At 39.6% G+C, this 18,211-nt stretch overlaps 1 protein-coding gene across 1 annotated transcript in view; it reads right to left on the minus strand.

Moving 5' to 3' along the window:
* Window positions 1-459: 459 nt before the first annotated feature.
* frem1a (Fras1 related extracellular matrix 1a) overlaps window positions 460-18,211 on the minus strand; it is a 60,423-nt gene continuing 42,671 nt past the window's right edge. Inside the window, exons 22-37 of the mRNA XM_034130900.1 lie at window positions 17,831-17,972; window positions 15,802-15,997; window positions 14,637-14,901; window positions 12,932-13,349; window positions 9,826-10,027; window positions 9,323-9,467; window positions 9,112-9,241; window positions 8,949-9,021; window positions 8,376-8,525; window positions 7,948-8,156; window positions 7,787-7,834; window positions 6,577-6,759; window positions 3,025-3,150; window positions 2,145-2,260; window positions 1,894-1,979; window positions 460-1,288 (exon numbers count right to left, since the gene is read on the minus strand). Of these exons, the coding sequence (XP_033986791.1) occupies window positions 1,086-1,288; window positions 1,894-1,979; window positions 2,145-2,260; window positions 3,025-3,150; window positions 6,577-6,759; window positions 7,787-7,834; window positions 7,948-8,156; window positions 8,376-8,525; window positions 8,949-9,021; window positions 9,112-9,241; window positions 9,323-9,467; window positions 9,826-10,027; window positions 12,932-13,349; window positions 14,637-14,901; window positions 15,802-15,997; window positions 17,831-17,972 (2,692 nt within the window). The 3' untranslated portion in view covers window positions 460-1,085. The remainder of the gene's footprint in view (window positions 1,289-1,893; window positions 1,980-2,144; window positions 2,261-3,024; window positions 3,151-6,576; window positions 6,760-7,786; window positions 7,835-7,947; window positions 8,157-8,375; window positions 8,526-8,948; window positions 9,022-9,111; window positions 9,242-9,322; window positions 9,468-9,825; window positions 10,028-12,931; window positions 13,350-14,636; window positions 14,902-15,801; window positions 15,998-17,830; window positions 17,973-18,211) is intronic.

The following is an 18,211-nucleotide window of genomic DNA, read 5'->3' on the forward strand; positions in this document are numbered from 1 at the left end:
CTGTAAAACACTAACGTTTAAATCTATCCTCAGCATGCACATTCATCACGTATAAATCTGTTAAGTTGAAGCTTGACTTACCGAGCTGAAGAGGCTGTGTGTATTGGCTGCATGCAACCCTCTGAGAGCTGCTCAGAGCTCAGATAAAAGGCCCTCTTTCATACTGCCGTGGTAGATCACATGATGGGGATAATCACATTGCTGCTTGTGGTTCACAGGACCAACTCCACCAGCTCTAAATAGCATGTTGAATTCTCAAAAAGGGAAAAACCAGCTTTCAACCGTGAAGGCATGTCAACATTTAATATTGTTTCACTGTACCTAATGATGGAAGGATTATCATAAACAATGACATACTGTTAGACTGAGAAGTAGCATGGTCTCTATAATTAAGATATTTTTGGAGTAATGTTCACAATGACACTTACAGATCCGAAAAAAGAATTGAGAAAGAAAATGTTACAATACAGATTTTATTTTTCTTGTCAATACTGTAGGGATTGTTTTTAACTGTTTTAAACTGTAACATTAGACCCCTTTAAAACACATGAATTCAAACGAAAGAAAATCCACGATAGCTTGATTTATACAATCAACTATGATTTGATTTTGACATTTATTCTGAGGTTTTTTTCTGGTCACACTGCCAAATTCAGTAAACACATCTCTGAATAAAAGAATGAGGTTTGACATAATCTTTAGAGAAATTAAGAGCTAAAGCTAATCTTCATACTGTCAAATAATATTGAAACAAAGACAGAATTTCACAAAGTGGATGTTTTGTCCATGTCTGTATTCTGTTGTTCTTTGTTCCCACAGCACAAACTTATATTTTGGAGTCAGCAAGTCTTGAAAATAGACTGAATACATTTAAAAAAAAACGTCTTGTGAGCTTTTCATACTGTTTATAACAACACGTTCAATGGTTAATTTGAATAGATGCCGTGTAAACAATGTCTCTTAGTGTAGCACGTTACACAGGAAAGTTCCCTCTGGTATTGCAGTTTAAATGTCCCGAGGATCAGTCCTTCCCCTTCTGAAACACCACAGTGGCTCATGGCTGTGATGCTGCACACACTGTAGGATCAAGTTCTTTTGGAGCACACAAAGCGATGACCTCTGCCCGTCTTGCAGTCCCTGATCTGCCACTTTGCCCTTCTCCCCACCAGGATGCACTTTTTGTTTCCCTTCATTTTGGACCGAGGGGGGGTCTTTCTCCAGCTGGTGTAGCTGAGCGGCTCTCCCCCCGCCCACTCCCAGCGCCCTCGGCCTTCCCTGTCATTCAGGCCTGAAACAGAAGGACAGAAACAGCCAGTTAGAGGGTTTCAATTATGCTCTGAAAAACTTGAACGTTGATTTTAATTAAATGTATTATGTCAACAGATTCCAAAAAAATTGAATTAGGTTAGGTGAAAGCAATAATATTAAGTTAAACCTCAATTTGTATTTAAACCTATATTATTGCTTTCAACTAACCTAATACATGTATGTGGAATCTGTTGACATAATACATTTAATTAAAGTCAGCGTTTCAGTTTTTTCAGTGTGCTCTAAAATGAAAAAAACTAGGAGAACGAAAGATTTATGTGTAGCATAGGGCTAATCAATATGGAGTATTTCAAATTTCAAAAACACAATATGTTTGACCAAATACCTCAATAGAAATAGGACAACTTTATTGTTGACTACTGGTGCTTTCATTAAAATATGTTTACAATGAGATTTCCAATAAATAACCATTCGAAATGTAGATATAAAGACAACCAGGAAAGTACAACACTTCATTCCATATAATGATATCAGGAACCTATGACAAGTCTTATATCAGGATATATATATTATTGATATATTGCCCAGCTCTAGTGTAGCATCAAGTGATCAAAAGATACCCACCAATCCAAAATGGTTTCCTTCCTCCAAAGTCCCAAAGCCAGTCCATGTCCAATTTAGAGAGAACGCTTGCTAGAGTGCTTTTATATCTGTAATAAAAAATACAAGTGGGAGAGTTGTGTATTCTAAAGGATAGTGCATACAATTCAAATTATATCGTTTTTATGTGTGACAGACAACTTATCAGAAGCATGTATATGCACGCTCTAGGCCTCATTTTCTCTGAAGGTTTTCCATGAACACACTGATCATACCTCTCCCTGCAGGCCCTGTTGGCTGCGCTCCATGTGACCTTGTGCTCAGTGCTGAGGCTGTAGCAGTGGCCACTGTGAAAGGTCCAGCCCTGAGGACACTTCTGACCACTCATCATCTGTGTGAAAGGGGCAAATATGTTGTCATTTGTAGATAAACATTTAATTCATTTAAAGGTGGGGTATGTAATTTTGGAGAAACCAGCTCGAGTGCGCTAGAATTTGAAAATCTCCAACACACACGAACGCGCACATGACCAATGAGGGCACGAGATAAGTTTGTGCACAGATGGAAGGCTGACAGGCAGATAGGCCATCCAGTTATTTTAGCCGGGCCGGCTAAAATGATTGGTCGTGCTTTTTACATTTCTTTATGTATTTATTGTCAAAGCATTTAATATATTCATTGCTATCGAGATGTTAAGAGCATACCATGGAATATAACAAAAAGTGTTTCTGAAATAAATTACATACCCCACCTTTAATTAGGAAATAATCTTAGCGGTCCATCAACATCTTTCAAGCAAAATTGCCAAATGACTCACAAATATTATTTACAAACATTTCATATGGAAAACGGAGATCCACAGGGTTCTATCCTAGATCCACTAGTTTTCAGACATTAACATCATTCATTTGGAGAATATTTATTTGATTTTCATCGCTATGCTGACAACACTGAATTATATACTTCTCTATTTCCAAAAGGTTCAAGCAATACTTTAATTGTGATCAAACTTTGCAACTTCATATAAGGAACACAAGTAGAACAGAATTGTATGATTTGAAAATATTGTCATGGTCAGACATCTTCTCACCAGAGATACAAAGAAGCTAGTGCATGCCTATTAAAGTGTGTTCCTTCGTTGTGGAGTTTTATTACCTGATCATTTGGTGCCCAGGGTTTCCAGGAGACACCGTTGCAGTGAACCAGCTGATTGGTGGTCTGGTTGAAATGCAGGAGTCCAATCAGTTCTGGTATACAGGGCTTGGGTACAGAGTTATCAGCCTGTGAGCCGTACAAAAGTACAGGAACATGTATTTAGTTCTGCTTTGCGATATGTTTTACCACAATCATCAATCCTAAAACTGTGTAAGTACTGAGTAGGACATAGAAAGTATCAAACGAGTTAATGTCATTATATAGCATATCCCTACATCAATACCAAACTAGAGAATGCAATTCCTGACGAAATTGCTAGTGGGAATGCTTTATGCTGAAAATCTGACGCTAAACTGCTATGCTGAAATGTAATGTGTAAGAAGAAAGTGAAGAATTTAGATTGAAATGATACATGAACACTGGGGGCTTGAATGTGTGATGAGAGAAGAAAAGAAAGTAAAAAGGCTTGGAAAAGCAGCAGAATATTTGAACTGCAAACTTTTGAACTAACTTGATGGTGAATGATCTGTCGCCATGCCAACGGCATTTGATGACATCCCATAATACGCTTAGATGTGTGGATGGCTGCATCGTTACCAAACCTGTGAAGTTTTGGGCCGTTTGGAGCATTTTCACTGAAGTTATGAGAAAAGCGTGTTTCATGGCGAGCATTGTGTTGCCATGGCAACGGCATTTGAAGAAACCCTATAATTGACGTAGAGCTGTTGAGGGCTGTACCGGTGATATACAAGCGAAGTTTGGAGGACGATCGGACCGTGTCCATTGGACTTACAGCGACATTGTGCTTCATGGCGAGTGGTCTGTCGCCATGGCAACGGCATTTGATGACACCCCATAATACGGTTAGATGCGTTGATGGCTGCATCGTTACCAAACCTGTGAAGTTTTGGGCCGTTTGAAGCATTTTCACTGAAGTTATGAGAAAAACGTGTTTCATGGCGAGCATTGTGTTGCCATGGCAACGGCATTTGAAGAAATCTCAAAACTGTCTCGTAGATGTCTTCACGGCTGGACTGTTAGCACACATGTGAATTCTGAGCACTTTTTGAACATTTTCATAGGAGTTAAAGGGACATCGTGTTTTATGGCGAGGGATGCGTTTCCATGGAAACGGCATATGGTGAGATTTGGCATAGAGCTGTTGAGGCATGGACCGGTGATATACAAGTGAAGATTGGGGGACGATTGGACCGTGTCCATTGGACTTACAGCGACATCGTGTTTCATGGCGAGTGGTCTGTCGCCATGGCAACGGCATTTGATGACACCCCATAAAACGCTTAGATGCGTTGATGGCTGCATCGTTACCAAACCTGTGAAGTTTTGGGCCGTTTGGAACATTGTGAGAGAGAGAGAGAGAGAGAGAGAGAGAGAGAGAGAGAGAGAGAGAGAGAGAGAGAGAGAGAGAGAGAGAGAGAGAGAGAGAGAGAGAGAGATATTGAGGAAGAGGAAGATAGAGGAAGATATTGAGGAAGAGGAAGATAGAGGAAGATATTGAGGAAGAGGAAGATAGAGGAAGATATTGAGGAAGAGGAAGATAGAGGAAGATATTGAGAGAGAGAGAGGGAGAGAGAGAGAATGAAATGAACAGTTAGAACTGACTCTTGATCGCCCTCTCTCTCTTCTCTTGAACGGCATATGATGACACCCCATAATTGACATAGAGCTGTTGAGGGCACTGTCACTACCCGATCTGTCCCCCTGCCCGATCTGTACTGCGCATGTGCGAGATGGTCCGCCATATTGGACAACTACATACGGCAACTCTACTAGGACACTTGACACAGTGGCTTTTGGCAAAGCAGAAAAAGAACCGAGAGAGATTATTGTTATTACAACATGACTTCACTATTATTTAACAACTCTTTTTATTGGGTTCTTTTATTTGGGGTTAAATACATTGTCAGAATAAGTGAGACATGGATTTAACTTCTGTTAGACAGCTATCATACTGAATAAATATTTACTGTCAATGTATGCAAAAATGTATGGCATATAGCAATACAATGTATTCAACCCCAAATAAAAGAACCCAATAAAAAGAGTTGTTAAATAATAGTGAAGTCACGTTGTAATAACAATAACTCATCTCTCTCGGTTCTTTTTCTGCTTTGCCAAAAGCCACTGTGTCAAGTGTCCTAGTAGAGTTGCCGTATGTAGTTGTCCAATATGGCGGACCATCTCGCACATGCGCAGTACAGATCGGGCAGGGGGACAGATCGGGTAGTGACAGGCACGACCATTAACCATTATCTGAAGTCTGCTGCTCTGAGCATGTCAGTTGGAGTGATGACATCATCGTGTTCCATTACACAGGTGTTTATAGTTGAGCTAACGAGCTCTGTAGAGATCAAAGGTTTGCATTGTTCTGAATGAGAGATAAACCTCTTACATGTGAACGTTTTGTGGAAGAACGATAACAGATATCTGTGAAATTTCAAAACATGAAGCATTTCAAGGAAGTCGAGTATCTGAGGTGTAATTTTTGTGTACTTTCTGGTTAATAATGTGGTCTTTTTGGCAGTTTAACTAAAGGTGTGCGGCTGCTGCTGTGAGGAAATATCAGCCTGAAATTACAATGGGTTTTAACGTTTTTGTCACTTCATGCCCTCAAGAGGCATTTTGTTTAGTTATTTTTGCTTAATTATTTGTCATTTTTCAAGCTACAAGATGTTTTCCTACGTTTGTCATGACAAATCATGTCTCAGGAATGTAGGGTTTGGGAATTATGGCAGTTTTAAAAAAATATATGAAGGCAAATTTCAAAGTAAGAATCAGATTTAAAAGTTGTGTTACACAAATAATGTCAGAAAGATGTGTAACATTTTAAAGTTGGAATGAGGTTTCTGAGTGAAAGTATGAATGAACAGTTAGCAGTTGAAGTCGCATGAAGATTGTTCAAGTCTGAAGAATTTCTCCATTGACTTCAATGGTTAAAAATGTGATGAATTATGGGATGTATCTCTGGAATTATGAAAGTTATGAATGATAAAAGTAATAGCCATCGATTCCCGACCGAGCTGAACGTTTTGATGTTTGAACGGAGTTTCTGCGATGTTGAATGTGGGAGGAAAAGAGGGCCAAAATAAGTCGGCGGAATAATAAAAATGTTGTCCGTAGCATAACATATAGTTGGAATGCTGTATCAGCATTCCCACTAAATTACATCCAGGAAAAGTGACAAGAAATGACCAAAAATAATGGTGACAAGCATGGATGAGACTGAAGCAGTTCTGAAGCCGAGGTAAGGGAGAAAATATCTCAACCTGTTATTGTAGCTGTTCCTAACATCTGTCTCTTTGTCACAAAAACAGATAAGTCATTCAATACTCGTTGCTAAGGGGAAAAAAATCCCTTTCTTTCAAATACTAGAACAGAAATAAGCAACCATGAACACAATATCAAACTAAAGGAATGCAGTGAAACAAACGGCAATTTTAGGATTAAGCAACTCCATGTGGCTTCAAGGCAATTGCTGATTTAAAATGACACATTACCCAAGAGGCAGAAGAAGACTAACTTTGTACTCACTGGTCCTTCAGCTGCTGTTTTTTGAGGCTTTGAGATCTTTGTTTTAGGATCTGATTTGGACTTAGTAAAAACAGCTGGCCCCTGCTGCTGTGCTCCTCTGCTAACCACACGGATGTTTGCCTTTCTTCCCTTCCTTGACGGGGTGGTGTCGTCCTCTACTTGCATTTGCATGATGCCATGATACTGTAATAAAAGAGACAGCAGGAATAAAGAAGCCCTATCATTTTTCTCTTTCCTGTAGTCTGTTCTATAGGATTTTGTGCATACCCCCCCTGCCTGAAACCCCTCCATTCGATTCCTTTATTTATTTCAATAGAGAGGCGAAGTCCCTCCCCTTCCGGTTGAGCTCCATGGGACCTTATTTCGGAAAAAGTATGTATTGAAGTCAATGGAGAGAGAAAGATTATCTTTCGATCCCGTTTGAATTGTGCCACGAATTACACATATGATGGTTGTCAATTTAAAAGATAATTTTACAAGTAAAAAAAATAAAGATGTGTCGTAAAACTGTGAAGTAACACAGTGTGAAACCGCTCAATGAACTACATCTCCCGTCTCGCACCACACACCAAGACGGCCGTCACGTTGGCACATTTCACTTCTTTCTTTCAGAATCAGGCGAAAAGTATTAAAAGAGGTGAAAATCACTACAAGTCTGGGCATGTTGAGAGCTGTACATACACACAAGGGGAGTTAGTCGGTTCCGTAAGAGCCAGCATGCGGAACCGGGATTCTGGGATTTGTAGTCTTTCTATTTTTCATAGTCTTATATTTCAACAGTTTTAAGACAAACTGTGACTTTTTTGACATGGAAATGATTTTTTAAGATTGACAAACATCATATGTGTAATTCATGGCACAATTCAAACGGGATCGAAAGATAAGTTTTCTCTCTCCATTGACTTCAATACATAATTTTTCCGAAATAAGGTCCCATGGACCGGAAGTAGATGGGCGTGACTTCGCCTCTCTATAACATAGGGACATCACTAAGTAACAATTGCTCTTCTATTGGCTAGTGCTCTTAGCTCTCTTAGCAATTGACCAATCACAACAGAGCCGGCCAGCTAACCAAACAGAGAAGACTGGGCTCTGGTTTCAGACAGAGGGTGAAAAGAGGTGCTGCCAGAACCTGAAAATTAGCATTGTATGGTATCTTTAAGACTTTTCTGACTTGTACTGTCCGTTATGATGATCTGCTGCTGCGTACCGTGTAAACAGTGTCTGTCCCGTTGTGGAACACTGACGATGGGGTAATCTGAAAATGAAACAGTAACATTTTTAAGCTGAAAAAATTGTGCTGCAACAAAAAATGAAATGTCTACTTGATACAGTTACATATAGTTCTGATCTTTAAGAACAGGGGCTTACAGATTTTGGATTGTCCAGAACTTTGAGTTTCTTTCTTGGCCGATCTGCAGCAGGCCTGGATAAACTGTCTCCACGGCCCCAGATGATTGATTCTGTTCCCAGGTGCAGTTTCTCCAGATGAATGGATCCATGCTGGGGGTAGGTGTCTGATCCAATCTCTTTTCCTACCAGAACAGGAGCCTTTGGATCCTGGTTGAGCCAGGTCTGTCCTGTGGCGTTTTAAGTTTTGACAGAGTTTTGTAAGTGTCTTTGGGAAATCCTCAACTCCCTAAGTAGTTATGTTATACAGGACATGAAAAACAGATGAATTCATTTAGATATTTAATCTAGAATGTTTGTTTGGTAAGAAAGCATGTAAAAATGGATAATATCAAGTAATGAAATGTCGAAAAGTATCTTATAAAATCTTGAAAATGAGGTATATTTACCTCTTCCCGAGTCTCTGATTTGGACCTGAGCCTTGTTGATGCTGCCGATCACCGAGCCTTCAGGGGACACCAGCAGCACTTCAAATATCTCCACAGCCTCCTCCAGGTGGTCCTGGATAATCTCAGTTTGCCAGCTCCTCTTTGATACTCCTACAGAGACAGAAACATCACAAGTTTTACTAAAGCTGATTCATTTCTCAGTTAGTGTGCCTGTTGTGTAGCTTTCATTTTGAAGAAGACTTTGAATAACTGACATGAATTGGGTCAAGCACTATATCACTGGATCCTACACTTCCCACAATGCACATCTGTAGTATCTTTAGCTATACCCTGCCGGAAAATTCCTGACATATTTCGAGATCAACCCCCCTTGGTGGAAACAAAGGCTTTTTGTTGAAATGTTGTCATCTCCAAGCCCTGAATAACCCTGATGACATCATGAAGTTACATTTCTTAGACGAGTGAGCGCTGGTCCGAGGCCACAGAAGGCTTTCTAAAGGATGGCTAGAAGAACTAACCATTAAGTCAAATGAATTTATGCATAAATAATAAATATAATAAATGAGGACAAACCTGGATCAAACTGAATGAGGGAAGAGGGGCTTATGAGGAAATCTGTTCCAGCTGTTGCACTCACTTCCTTCACCTACGATAAAGAAACATGACACAGAAAGCGCTCTTAAAGTCTGTAAGAAAAGGACAAGCATCAGTGAGTTAAGAGCAGTGGCTTTCAGACCTCGACAGTGATATATGAAGACTCTGCCAGGTTTCCTTTTCGGATGATGTCCAGCGAAAGAGTTCTGTGCTCCTCACTGACAGAGTACTCAGGCTGAGACAGCTCCACCGTGGACCAGCTGAACTTCAGTCTGCAAGGCAATGTCAAGACCAAACAATCAACTGTGAACTCAAGCTCTGAGTAAGAATCAGCATCACAATGTATTTCTTACATGTGAGGGGGCCCAGTGTTCCCTAGAGGATCGGACACTGTGAACTCCAGGCTGTCTGTGAGGGACTCCCTGTGGGGGTTGATGATGTAGGCGATCGTCCTTTTATTCAGCTCCGTCTGAGAGAAGTGATGTGGTACAAAACCACCTGCAAGAGCACAAACAAATACATGTGTTTTTCATTCTAAGCTAAGACGTGGAAATAAGGTATATTTGGCTTCATAAATATAATATTTATTATTGGCTCCTTTCCCTTAGTTAGACAACTCAACTTGTGTAATAAATCGGTCAATAACTGCAATATATACTTCCACCTTTAATCCTATCACCTGGCTTCTATCTCACAACTGTTACTGGTATTTTTGTAAATCGTAAATTGTTTCTACTTTAATCTTTAATAGTTTATACATGCTTCTTAATGAATATTACGTTTCTTGCTGTTACAATGTAAATGTCCCCTCTGTGGGACAAATAAAGGTATTCTGATTTGTATTCTGATTCCTGACCTGTAGTCATGTTTTCTAGGTATCCAAAGTACGGCTGGCGCACGATGCTGAAAATCAGCTCGTCGTCTCTGCTGTCTTTGTCCTGGGCCTTCAGCTCACGAGACGACACAAAGATCCCGTGTCGTCCGTCGCCAAGAGGCTCTGCTTTCCAAAGAGGGATCAGCTTCACAACCTCAGGATAGGTATTGTCCAAAGGCTTGATCTGAAATGATATATGGTTTGTCGATGAAATAAAGATTGGTTAACATGAACAGCATAGAAAATAGAGAAGTTTGGACCTAAAATGATGTGACATAACCTATACGAAAACACAAATTGAACTATGTTTGTTTTTGTAATTGCACACTGATACAGTGCACCACATCACAACCAACATCACACCTTCTGTCTACTTTTTTCCGATTTACTATCATAGTGTTTTAAATCAAACTTAGAAGTGACAAGGTGCAATTTACAGCATATAAGTATAATGTAAAAAGAAAGCTGGCGAACACTTCTGTGACACATGACTTTATAGTCCTAGACAGAACATGAATATAACCTTGTACAGGTTAACAGACCCACTTCACCTTTACGTCAGACATTTAGCCTATTTTGGTATTTCTTCCACTTTACTCCAACAAACAATGTACTCTTACTCCACTTCATTTATTTTACAGATTTATTTACTAGTTATTTTTACTTTTATAATTTTATAATAATTTTGTCCGTAGAATAACATATAGTATTCCCACTATATGTTATTCTACGGACAAAATTATTATTATTCAGCCAGAAATTTGCACCTCTTCTCCTCCTGCATTCAACATTGCAGAATCTCCGTTCAAACATCAAAACGTTCAGCTCGGTCGGGAATCGATGGCTATCATTTGGATTATTCATAACTTTCATAATTCTAGAGATACATCCCATAATTCATCACATTTTTAACCATTGAAGTCAATGGAGAAAATCTTCAGACTTGAACAATCTTCATGCGACTTCAACTGCTAACTGTTCATTCATACTTTCACTCAGAAACCTCATTCCAACTTTAAAATGTTACACATCTTTCTGACATTATTTGTGTAACACAACTTTTAAATCTGATTCTTACTTTTAGAGATATTAAACATTGTTCAGACCTTGGTAAAGAGGCTTTCTTCAGATTTTAACATTAACTAGAGTGCGTGATGTCACAGCTAGAGGGTAGGAAATCTTGAAATGTGCCTTCATATTTTTTTTAAACTGCCATAATTCCCAAACCTTACATTCCTGAGACATAATTTTTAATGACAAACGTAGGAAAACATCTCGTAGCTTGAAAAATGACAAATAATTAAGCAAAAATAATTAAACAAAATGCCTCTTGAGGGCATGAAGTGACAAAAACTTTCAACATGCCTCCATTAAAACCCATTGTAATTTCAGGCTGATATTTCCTCACAGCAGCAGCCGTACACCTTTAGTTAAACTGCCAAAAAGGTCACATTATTAACCCGAAAGTACACAAACATTACACTTCAGATACTCAACTTCCTTGACATGCTTCACGTTTTGAAATTTCACAGATATCTGTTATGGTTCTTCCACAAAACGTTCACATGTAAGAGGTTTATCTCTCATTCAGAACAATGCAAACCTCTGATCTCTACAGAGCTCGTTAGCTCAACTATAAACACCTGTGTAATGGAACACGATGATGTCATCACTCCAACTGACAGCAGTCAGTTCTAACTGTTCACTGTTCCAATGGACACGGTCCAATCGTCCCCCAATCTTCACTTGTATATCACCGGTCCATGCCTCAACAGCTCTACGCCAAATCTGAAATCTCACCATATGCCGTTTCCATGGAAACGCATCCCTCGCCATAAAACACGATGTCCCTTTAACTCCTATGAAAATGTTCAAAAGTGCTCAAAATTCACATGTGTGCTAACAGTCCAGCCGTGAAGACATCTACGAGACAGTTTTGAGATTTCTTCAAATGCCGTTGCCATGGCAACACAATGCTCGCCATGAAACACGCTTTTCTCATAACTTCAGTGAAAATGTTCCAACCGGCCCAAAACTTCACAGGTTTGGTAACTATGCAGCCATCAACGCATCTAAGCGTATTATGGGGTGTCATCAAATGCCGTTGCCATGGTGACAGACCACTCGCCATGAATCACGATGTCGCTGTAAGTCCAATGGAAACGGTCCGATCGTCCCCCAAACTTCGCTTGTATATCACCGGTCCAGCCCTCAACAGCTCTACGTCAATTATGGGGTTTCTTCAAATGCCGTTGCCATGGCAACAAAAGGCTTGCCATGAAACACGGTTTTCTCATAACTTCAGTGAAAATGTTCCAAACGGCCCAAAACTTCACAGGTTTGGTAACTATGCAGCCATCAACGCATATAAGCGTATTATGGGGTGTCATCAAATGCCGTTGCCATGGCGACAGACCACTCGCCATGAAGCACAATGTTGCTGTAAGTCCAAATGAAACGGTCCGATCGTCCCCCAAACTTCGCTTGTATATCACCGGTCCAGCCCTCAACAGCTCTACGTCAATTATGGGGTTTCTTCAAATGCCGTTGCCATGGCAACACAATGCTCGCCATGAAACACGGTTTTCTCATAACTTCAGTGAAAATGTTCCAAACGGCCCAAAACTTCACAGGTTTGGTAACGATGCAGCCATCAACGCATCTAAGCGTATTATGGGGTGTCATCAAATGCCGTTGTCATGGTGACAGATCATTCACCATCAAGTTAGTTCAAAAGTTTGCTGTTCAAATATTCTGCTGCTTTTCCAAGCCTTTTTACTTTCTTTTCTTCTCTCATCACACATTCAAGCCCCCAGTGTTCATGTATCATTTCAATCTAAATTCTTCACTTTCTTCTTACACATTACATTTCAGCATAGCAGTTTAGCGTCAGCTTTTCAGCATAAAGCATTCCCACTAGCAATTTCTTCAGGAATTGCATTCTCTAGTTTGATGCTAATACTTGTTTTACTTTTGCTTAAGTTCGATTTGGAATGCAGGACTTTGACTTGTAACTCAGTATTCTTACACTGTAGTATCGCTACGTATACTTAAGTAAATGACCTGGGTACATGTTCCATCCCCCTACCTGAATAGTGAAGAACACAGGTTCAGTGTGTAGCCTCCCCTCCAGCAGGAAGCCTCGCCTGGTGGTGTCAGAGGCAATGAAGGCGAAGCGGTCGATCTGTGATGGCCCCCCGTCGTGTTTATAGGTCACCTCCAGCTCCTGTATGTCCCTCTGGGTGAAGTTTGAACCTGCAGTCAGTGTGGAACCAGCTAGCAGCAGCCTGCCGTACTGTGGAGCCTGAACCAGTTCAAAGGTCAGGGCGCGTGGGGGAGTGTCAGGGTCGGACAGGATCAGGCAGTCTGGACCCAGGATCATGGAGGAGCCTTGTGGAGCTGAGAGGCCTTTGTTTGAGGACAGAGAGGGCAGGATGCGATCCACCATCTCCACCAACATCTCAAAGCTTCCATTCCGGCTGGTTCTACCGTTACTCACAACGAACCTGCCAAACACACCGCAGACTGCCGTTAAATGTGATCACAGTACGGAATGTTCTCACAGGAAAGCTTTGAATAGGGTATCAATACTCTTTACTAAACAGTTATGTCTGTCTTATAGCTAGTGCAATACTTCCAACATCTTAGAATCAATGTGCTGCTAATTATTTAGCATATTATTTTATTTTTATTTCAGATTTTTGTCATATACATGACATGTACATCCACAGCATTGATTATATGATTACTGCAGATAAAAAGACAGTTTGAGTTTTTCACCTTAGGAGCTCTACTAAAGGCTAAGCTGCTCTGTGAGTAACTTTGATCTTTACCAGGATTTAGTCTTAAATTCTTAGAAAAGACCAACATTCCAGGAATGTTCCTAGAACCTGGAGCAACTCTTTAACAAGGAAGCTTTGAAATGGGGCCCCTGATGATCTTGTCTGGTGATATATTCAGAGAAGAATGATGTTAAACTACTTGATTTACTTAAGATGAAATGGTTATGTCTCTTTCCATTTCCATTTGACTCAACTTTCTATTTTAACTTTTCATTTTTGATGATTGAAAGTACACGTGTTGTCAGGGGCTCTTCCCAATTATTGGGAGTTGGTAATAAATCCAACTTCTACATACTTTTAGGATTATTTTAAGCTTTTCTTGTAAATCTAAATTAAAAACTAAGTACAACAAAGTACTTTGTTACAAAAAAACTATAAGTAAAATTCCTGCATTTAAAATCTTACTGAAGTAAAAGTACAAAAGTATCAACATTAAAATATACTTAAAGTACCAAAAGTAAAAGTACCCGTCTTTATTCATAATGGCCCATTTCAGAATCGTATATAGATTGATTCACTGGGTTACTATTGTGATTTTGAAGTGTTTTTATCACAGCTGGTAGAGCTAATTTGAATTACATGACATTTGCTGCTGAATATCCTAACCAATAATTATATGTCAATGTTTATTTAATAATGTATTTATATTTTGCATAAGCTAACAACCTAAATCTAAAAAGTAACTAACAAAAGCTGTCAAATGTAGTGGAGTAAAAAGTAAAATATTGGCCTCCAAAATGTAGGGGGGTAGAAGTATAAAGCAGCATAAACTGAGAAAACTAAGGTAAATTAAAAACTACTACTGTACTTGAGTAAATGTACTTTGTTACTATCCACCAATCCATCCAATTCTGAATCATAAATGGGAATTCTCTAACCCAAATAACATCAAATCTATGTTAAATGAGGGAATTATGTGAGTTCATAATCTTGTATGTCTTTTAGACTCACTGAAAGCTCTCTCTGGGGGTGGTTGCTCGGTTGTCATGCACGTAAGCCACAAGGTTGGCTGCTACATCCATCTGGCTGAAGGTGGAGATGGCCAGTCCCGGATGTTTGATGTACTCCATGTGTCCGTGAGCAGGAGGGTGGGTGATGATGAACAGAAGCTCCTCTGGCTTCTCTGTGCCGTCTGTGGCTAACAGCACGTCTGTGGTGAGAACCACTCGATCGCCACGGCTCACCTTCAAAGGCTTCACAAACATGGCAATATTTCCTGGAAATGAAGGTGGAGTTTTATAATGTTACGACTGGAACCCCATCAGTTTGAATTGACAACTTGGCAGAGGACATGGACACATGATGTGGTCTGGCAGTTTGAAGCTATGGTTGCAGTCGAATTGTTAATTTAGCATAGCAGGGTTCCTAACGGAGTGAAATGACCCGGAAGTTCTTAAGTGTCCGCCATGATAATAGCTGTTCGGATTCTCTAGACGATAGGAAAGGCGTCTCCTTCATAATATCCTTTAGCTTAGGAAACACTGAACCCTCCTTTACGAAAGGAAAGGAGAAAATGCTGCGCCAAAACATTCGGCAGTTCACAGAAACAACAGAGAAACGCATATCATGAAAGTTAAGGTGCTTATTAAGCTTTTACAACTTATGCCGTAACTTGCCAAAGTGCTGTGTTTTGAACGTTCAACGCTATGATAATCAAAAGGTAAAATTGAGCATTACTTTTTTACTGAAATGATCAAATAAAGTCAACATTTCACAGTGTTTACTGAGCTGTGTGGGGTTTCTTAAACTTTTTTAAATGTGTTTGAATGGTGATATACACAGTGATAGATGTGAAAGCCTAACAAGTAATACATATATTGCATAACATTGCATTTATTTAAAAATGGAAAACTGTAGTTTCCCCACAGCAGACGCACATTAATAACATCCTCTGGCCGGCACATCATAAATACGTCAGATAGTGTCAGTGTAGTTGGATTCTCAAAGCACCGCAGTCTCTTTTCCTAAGTCCAGAGGAATTCCCCTATCATCTTACCTTAACCCCGTGACGTTCCTCACAGAGGTTAAGGAAAAGTGGTTCGGAACAGATTATTGATAGTTGATAGTTTAACTGCAACCTATGTCTAATGAAGAATGTAAGGATGAATTCCTGTACCTTTCTCCAGATCTTTGACAGAGATGTGGAAGTGCTGTAGTGGTGATTGATTCTTCCCATCGAACAAGTAGAAGACAAAGAAGTCCTGTGTGTGAGCGCCGTGCAGGCCGGTGTGCACGTAGCGCAGGAGGTTCATGTCCACCATCTCCTGGCTGCAGTTCCTCACCGCCGTCAGGGTCTTCCAGTCCTCACCTTCCTGAGGCAGGAGCAAACACCTCCCAGGGTCACTACAGAGCAGCATTGTCTAGAGGAATCCCGACTAAATTGAATAAATACTGAAACCTCTCTTGGGAAACTATGACTGAAAAAAACATGACACAAACATAACTTAGAAGTCTGAAGTAGATAATTCCCTGTACAAACATTCTGTGTCCAACTGAATAAAAAGGTAAAAATACCAATGCCAGACCAAAAATATTCCACTACAAGTAACAATACTTAACAATGTACTTAGAGCAGGGATGGGAAAATGGCGGCCCGGGGGCCGCATCCTCTTTTTGCGTCCCTCAGATTAATTTATAAACAATAATAATTAATTAAAATATATATATATTTGTAGTACTGATACCGTCCACTAGACTCCTAGTTACGTTGCGAGCATGATTTTGTTCGGCAGCCAAATACCGCGAAAGAATCTGTGACGCGTTTGTGTGTAGGCTATTGTGTTTGTTTCCCGGGGAAACACTGACAAGAAACACCGGCTGTTGTTATGCCTGCTGTGACGTTAAGTTACCGCTTGTAATTATGCCGTTACAAGCTTAAAGGTTGTATTAATCATCTGAATTTGGCGAAACAAGTTTAATATTCTAAAAACCAAGACTTTGTTTATTTGAAATCAGATGAAAACAAACTGTCACGGACCCTGCCGTGTAATCTATGATTACTATACGCTTTTCATTCATAATTTCAGCGGGAGGGGGGGGGGGGGGGGGGGGGGGGGGGGTGGCGGCGCTGAGGAACAGCGGGTTGACATGCAGGTGTCTGTGTTGACATTCCCCTTATTGTGCGTCAGCAGAGACAGGCTACAAGTGTCTTAGCTGGGTTCAAGTTAGACAACTAATGTCTGGGTTAGTGTTCATGACTTCATGTTTATGTCATCTTAATGTTTAATCTCAATGCACACTTTCCAATAGTTTAAAATAGTTTTATTCCACTGTTTAATAACCTGTTCAATACAAACATGCCACTTGTAAAAATTAAATAACATTTCTGTGAACTGATATTTGTTTAGTGAGTTTATTAGAGGATGTTCCCTGAAAGATTATAAAATGTCAATGAAGATGTCAGACTTAGTATATTTGTTAATAATGACATACAATACATGGAATTTGTGTGTGTGTGTTCCAAGTGAATCTGCGGCCCCCTGGTGGCCAGTACATACATTATGTGGCCCCCACCACCATCCAAGTTGCCCATCCCTGACTTAGAGTATCAAAAGTACCAATTATACTAAAAAGTTGTTGTGTCTTATATTTATATTGAATAGAGATAAATAATGTTATACAAATAATAAAAAATAACATAATAATAATAATGTTAAAAAAATTAAATTACATTTCTTTAGCTCTTTAGCAGATTTTTACCGATTTATGATACAATTATACACATGATAAAATCATAAATAATCCAGTGCTTCTAAAATGTCACTAGTTTCATACTCTTTCTCCAGCTTCTTACACTCAATAGGTCGTGTTTGGTTATCACAATAACATTGTAACAAAATGTTAGTTGTGCAATTCTAATATTGTGAGAACCCTAATTCTGACTATAACCAAAACAAATGATGCTACTCTATACTCACCAGCTAGTATAGTCGGTTGCAGTGGGTGGAAAAGATCATCTCCAATAAAGCTAAAATATATTTTTGTAATTTTGCTTTAGAACTTGTGTAAATTCAATTTTTTTCTCACATTTAAGAGATCCTTTAGAGTAAGTGTCAATGTGGAACAATGGCACCAAGGGTTTTACTGGGCAGAAATGTACATGTTACAGTGTTTCCATGACTTCAGTTGGACAGCAATGCACCAACCTTTAGCTGAAGCAGTCCCTGGGTGGGAACACTCTCCAGCATGTACAGGACCTCAGAAGGAGGCGTGTCCTCGTCCTGAGCTAACAGAGTGACACTGGAGATGAGCCGGCTCTCTCCTGGCTCCACCTCCAGGCCGTTGTTCCTGAAGGACACACGATGGGATGATGTTCAGTTAATATCAGTGCTGGAAGAAGGACTCAAATTCTTACTTAAGTAAAAGTATTTATAATACAATGTAGAAATATTCTGTTACAAGTAAAATATGAGTGCAAAAGTATTAGAACCAAAGTATAGTTAAAGTGCTAAAAGTAAAAGTACTATTATGCAAATTGGCCCTTTTCTTAATAATGTTTATTATGTCACTGGATTATAATTAGTAAT

Source organism: Trematomus bernacchii, unplaced genomic scaffold (assembly GCF_902827165.1).
Source record: "Trematomus bernacchii unplaced genomic scaffold, fTreBer1.1, whole genome shotgun sequence".
Taxonomy (NCBI): Eukaryota; Metazoa; Chordata; class Actinopteri; order Perciformes; family Nototheniidae; genus Trematomus; species Trematomus bernacchii.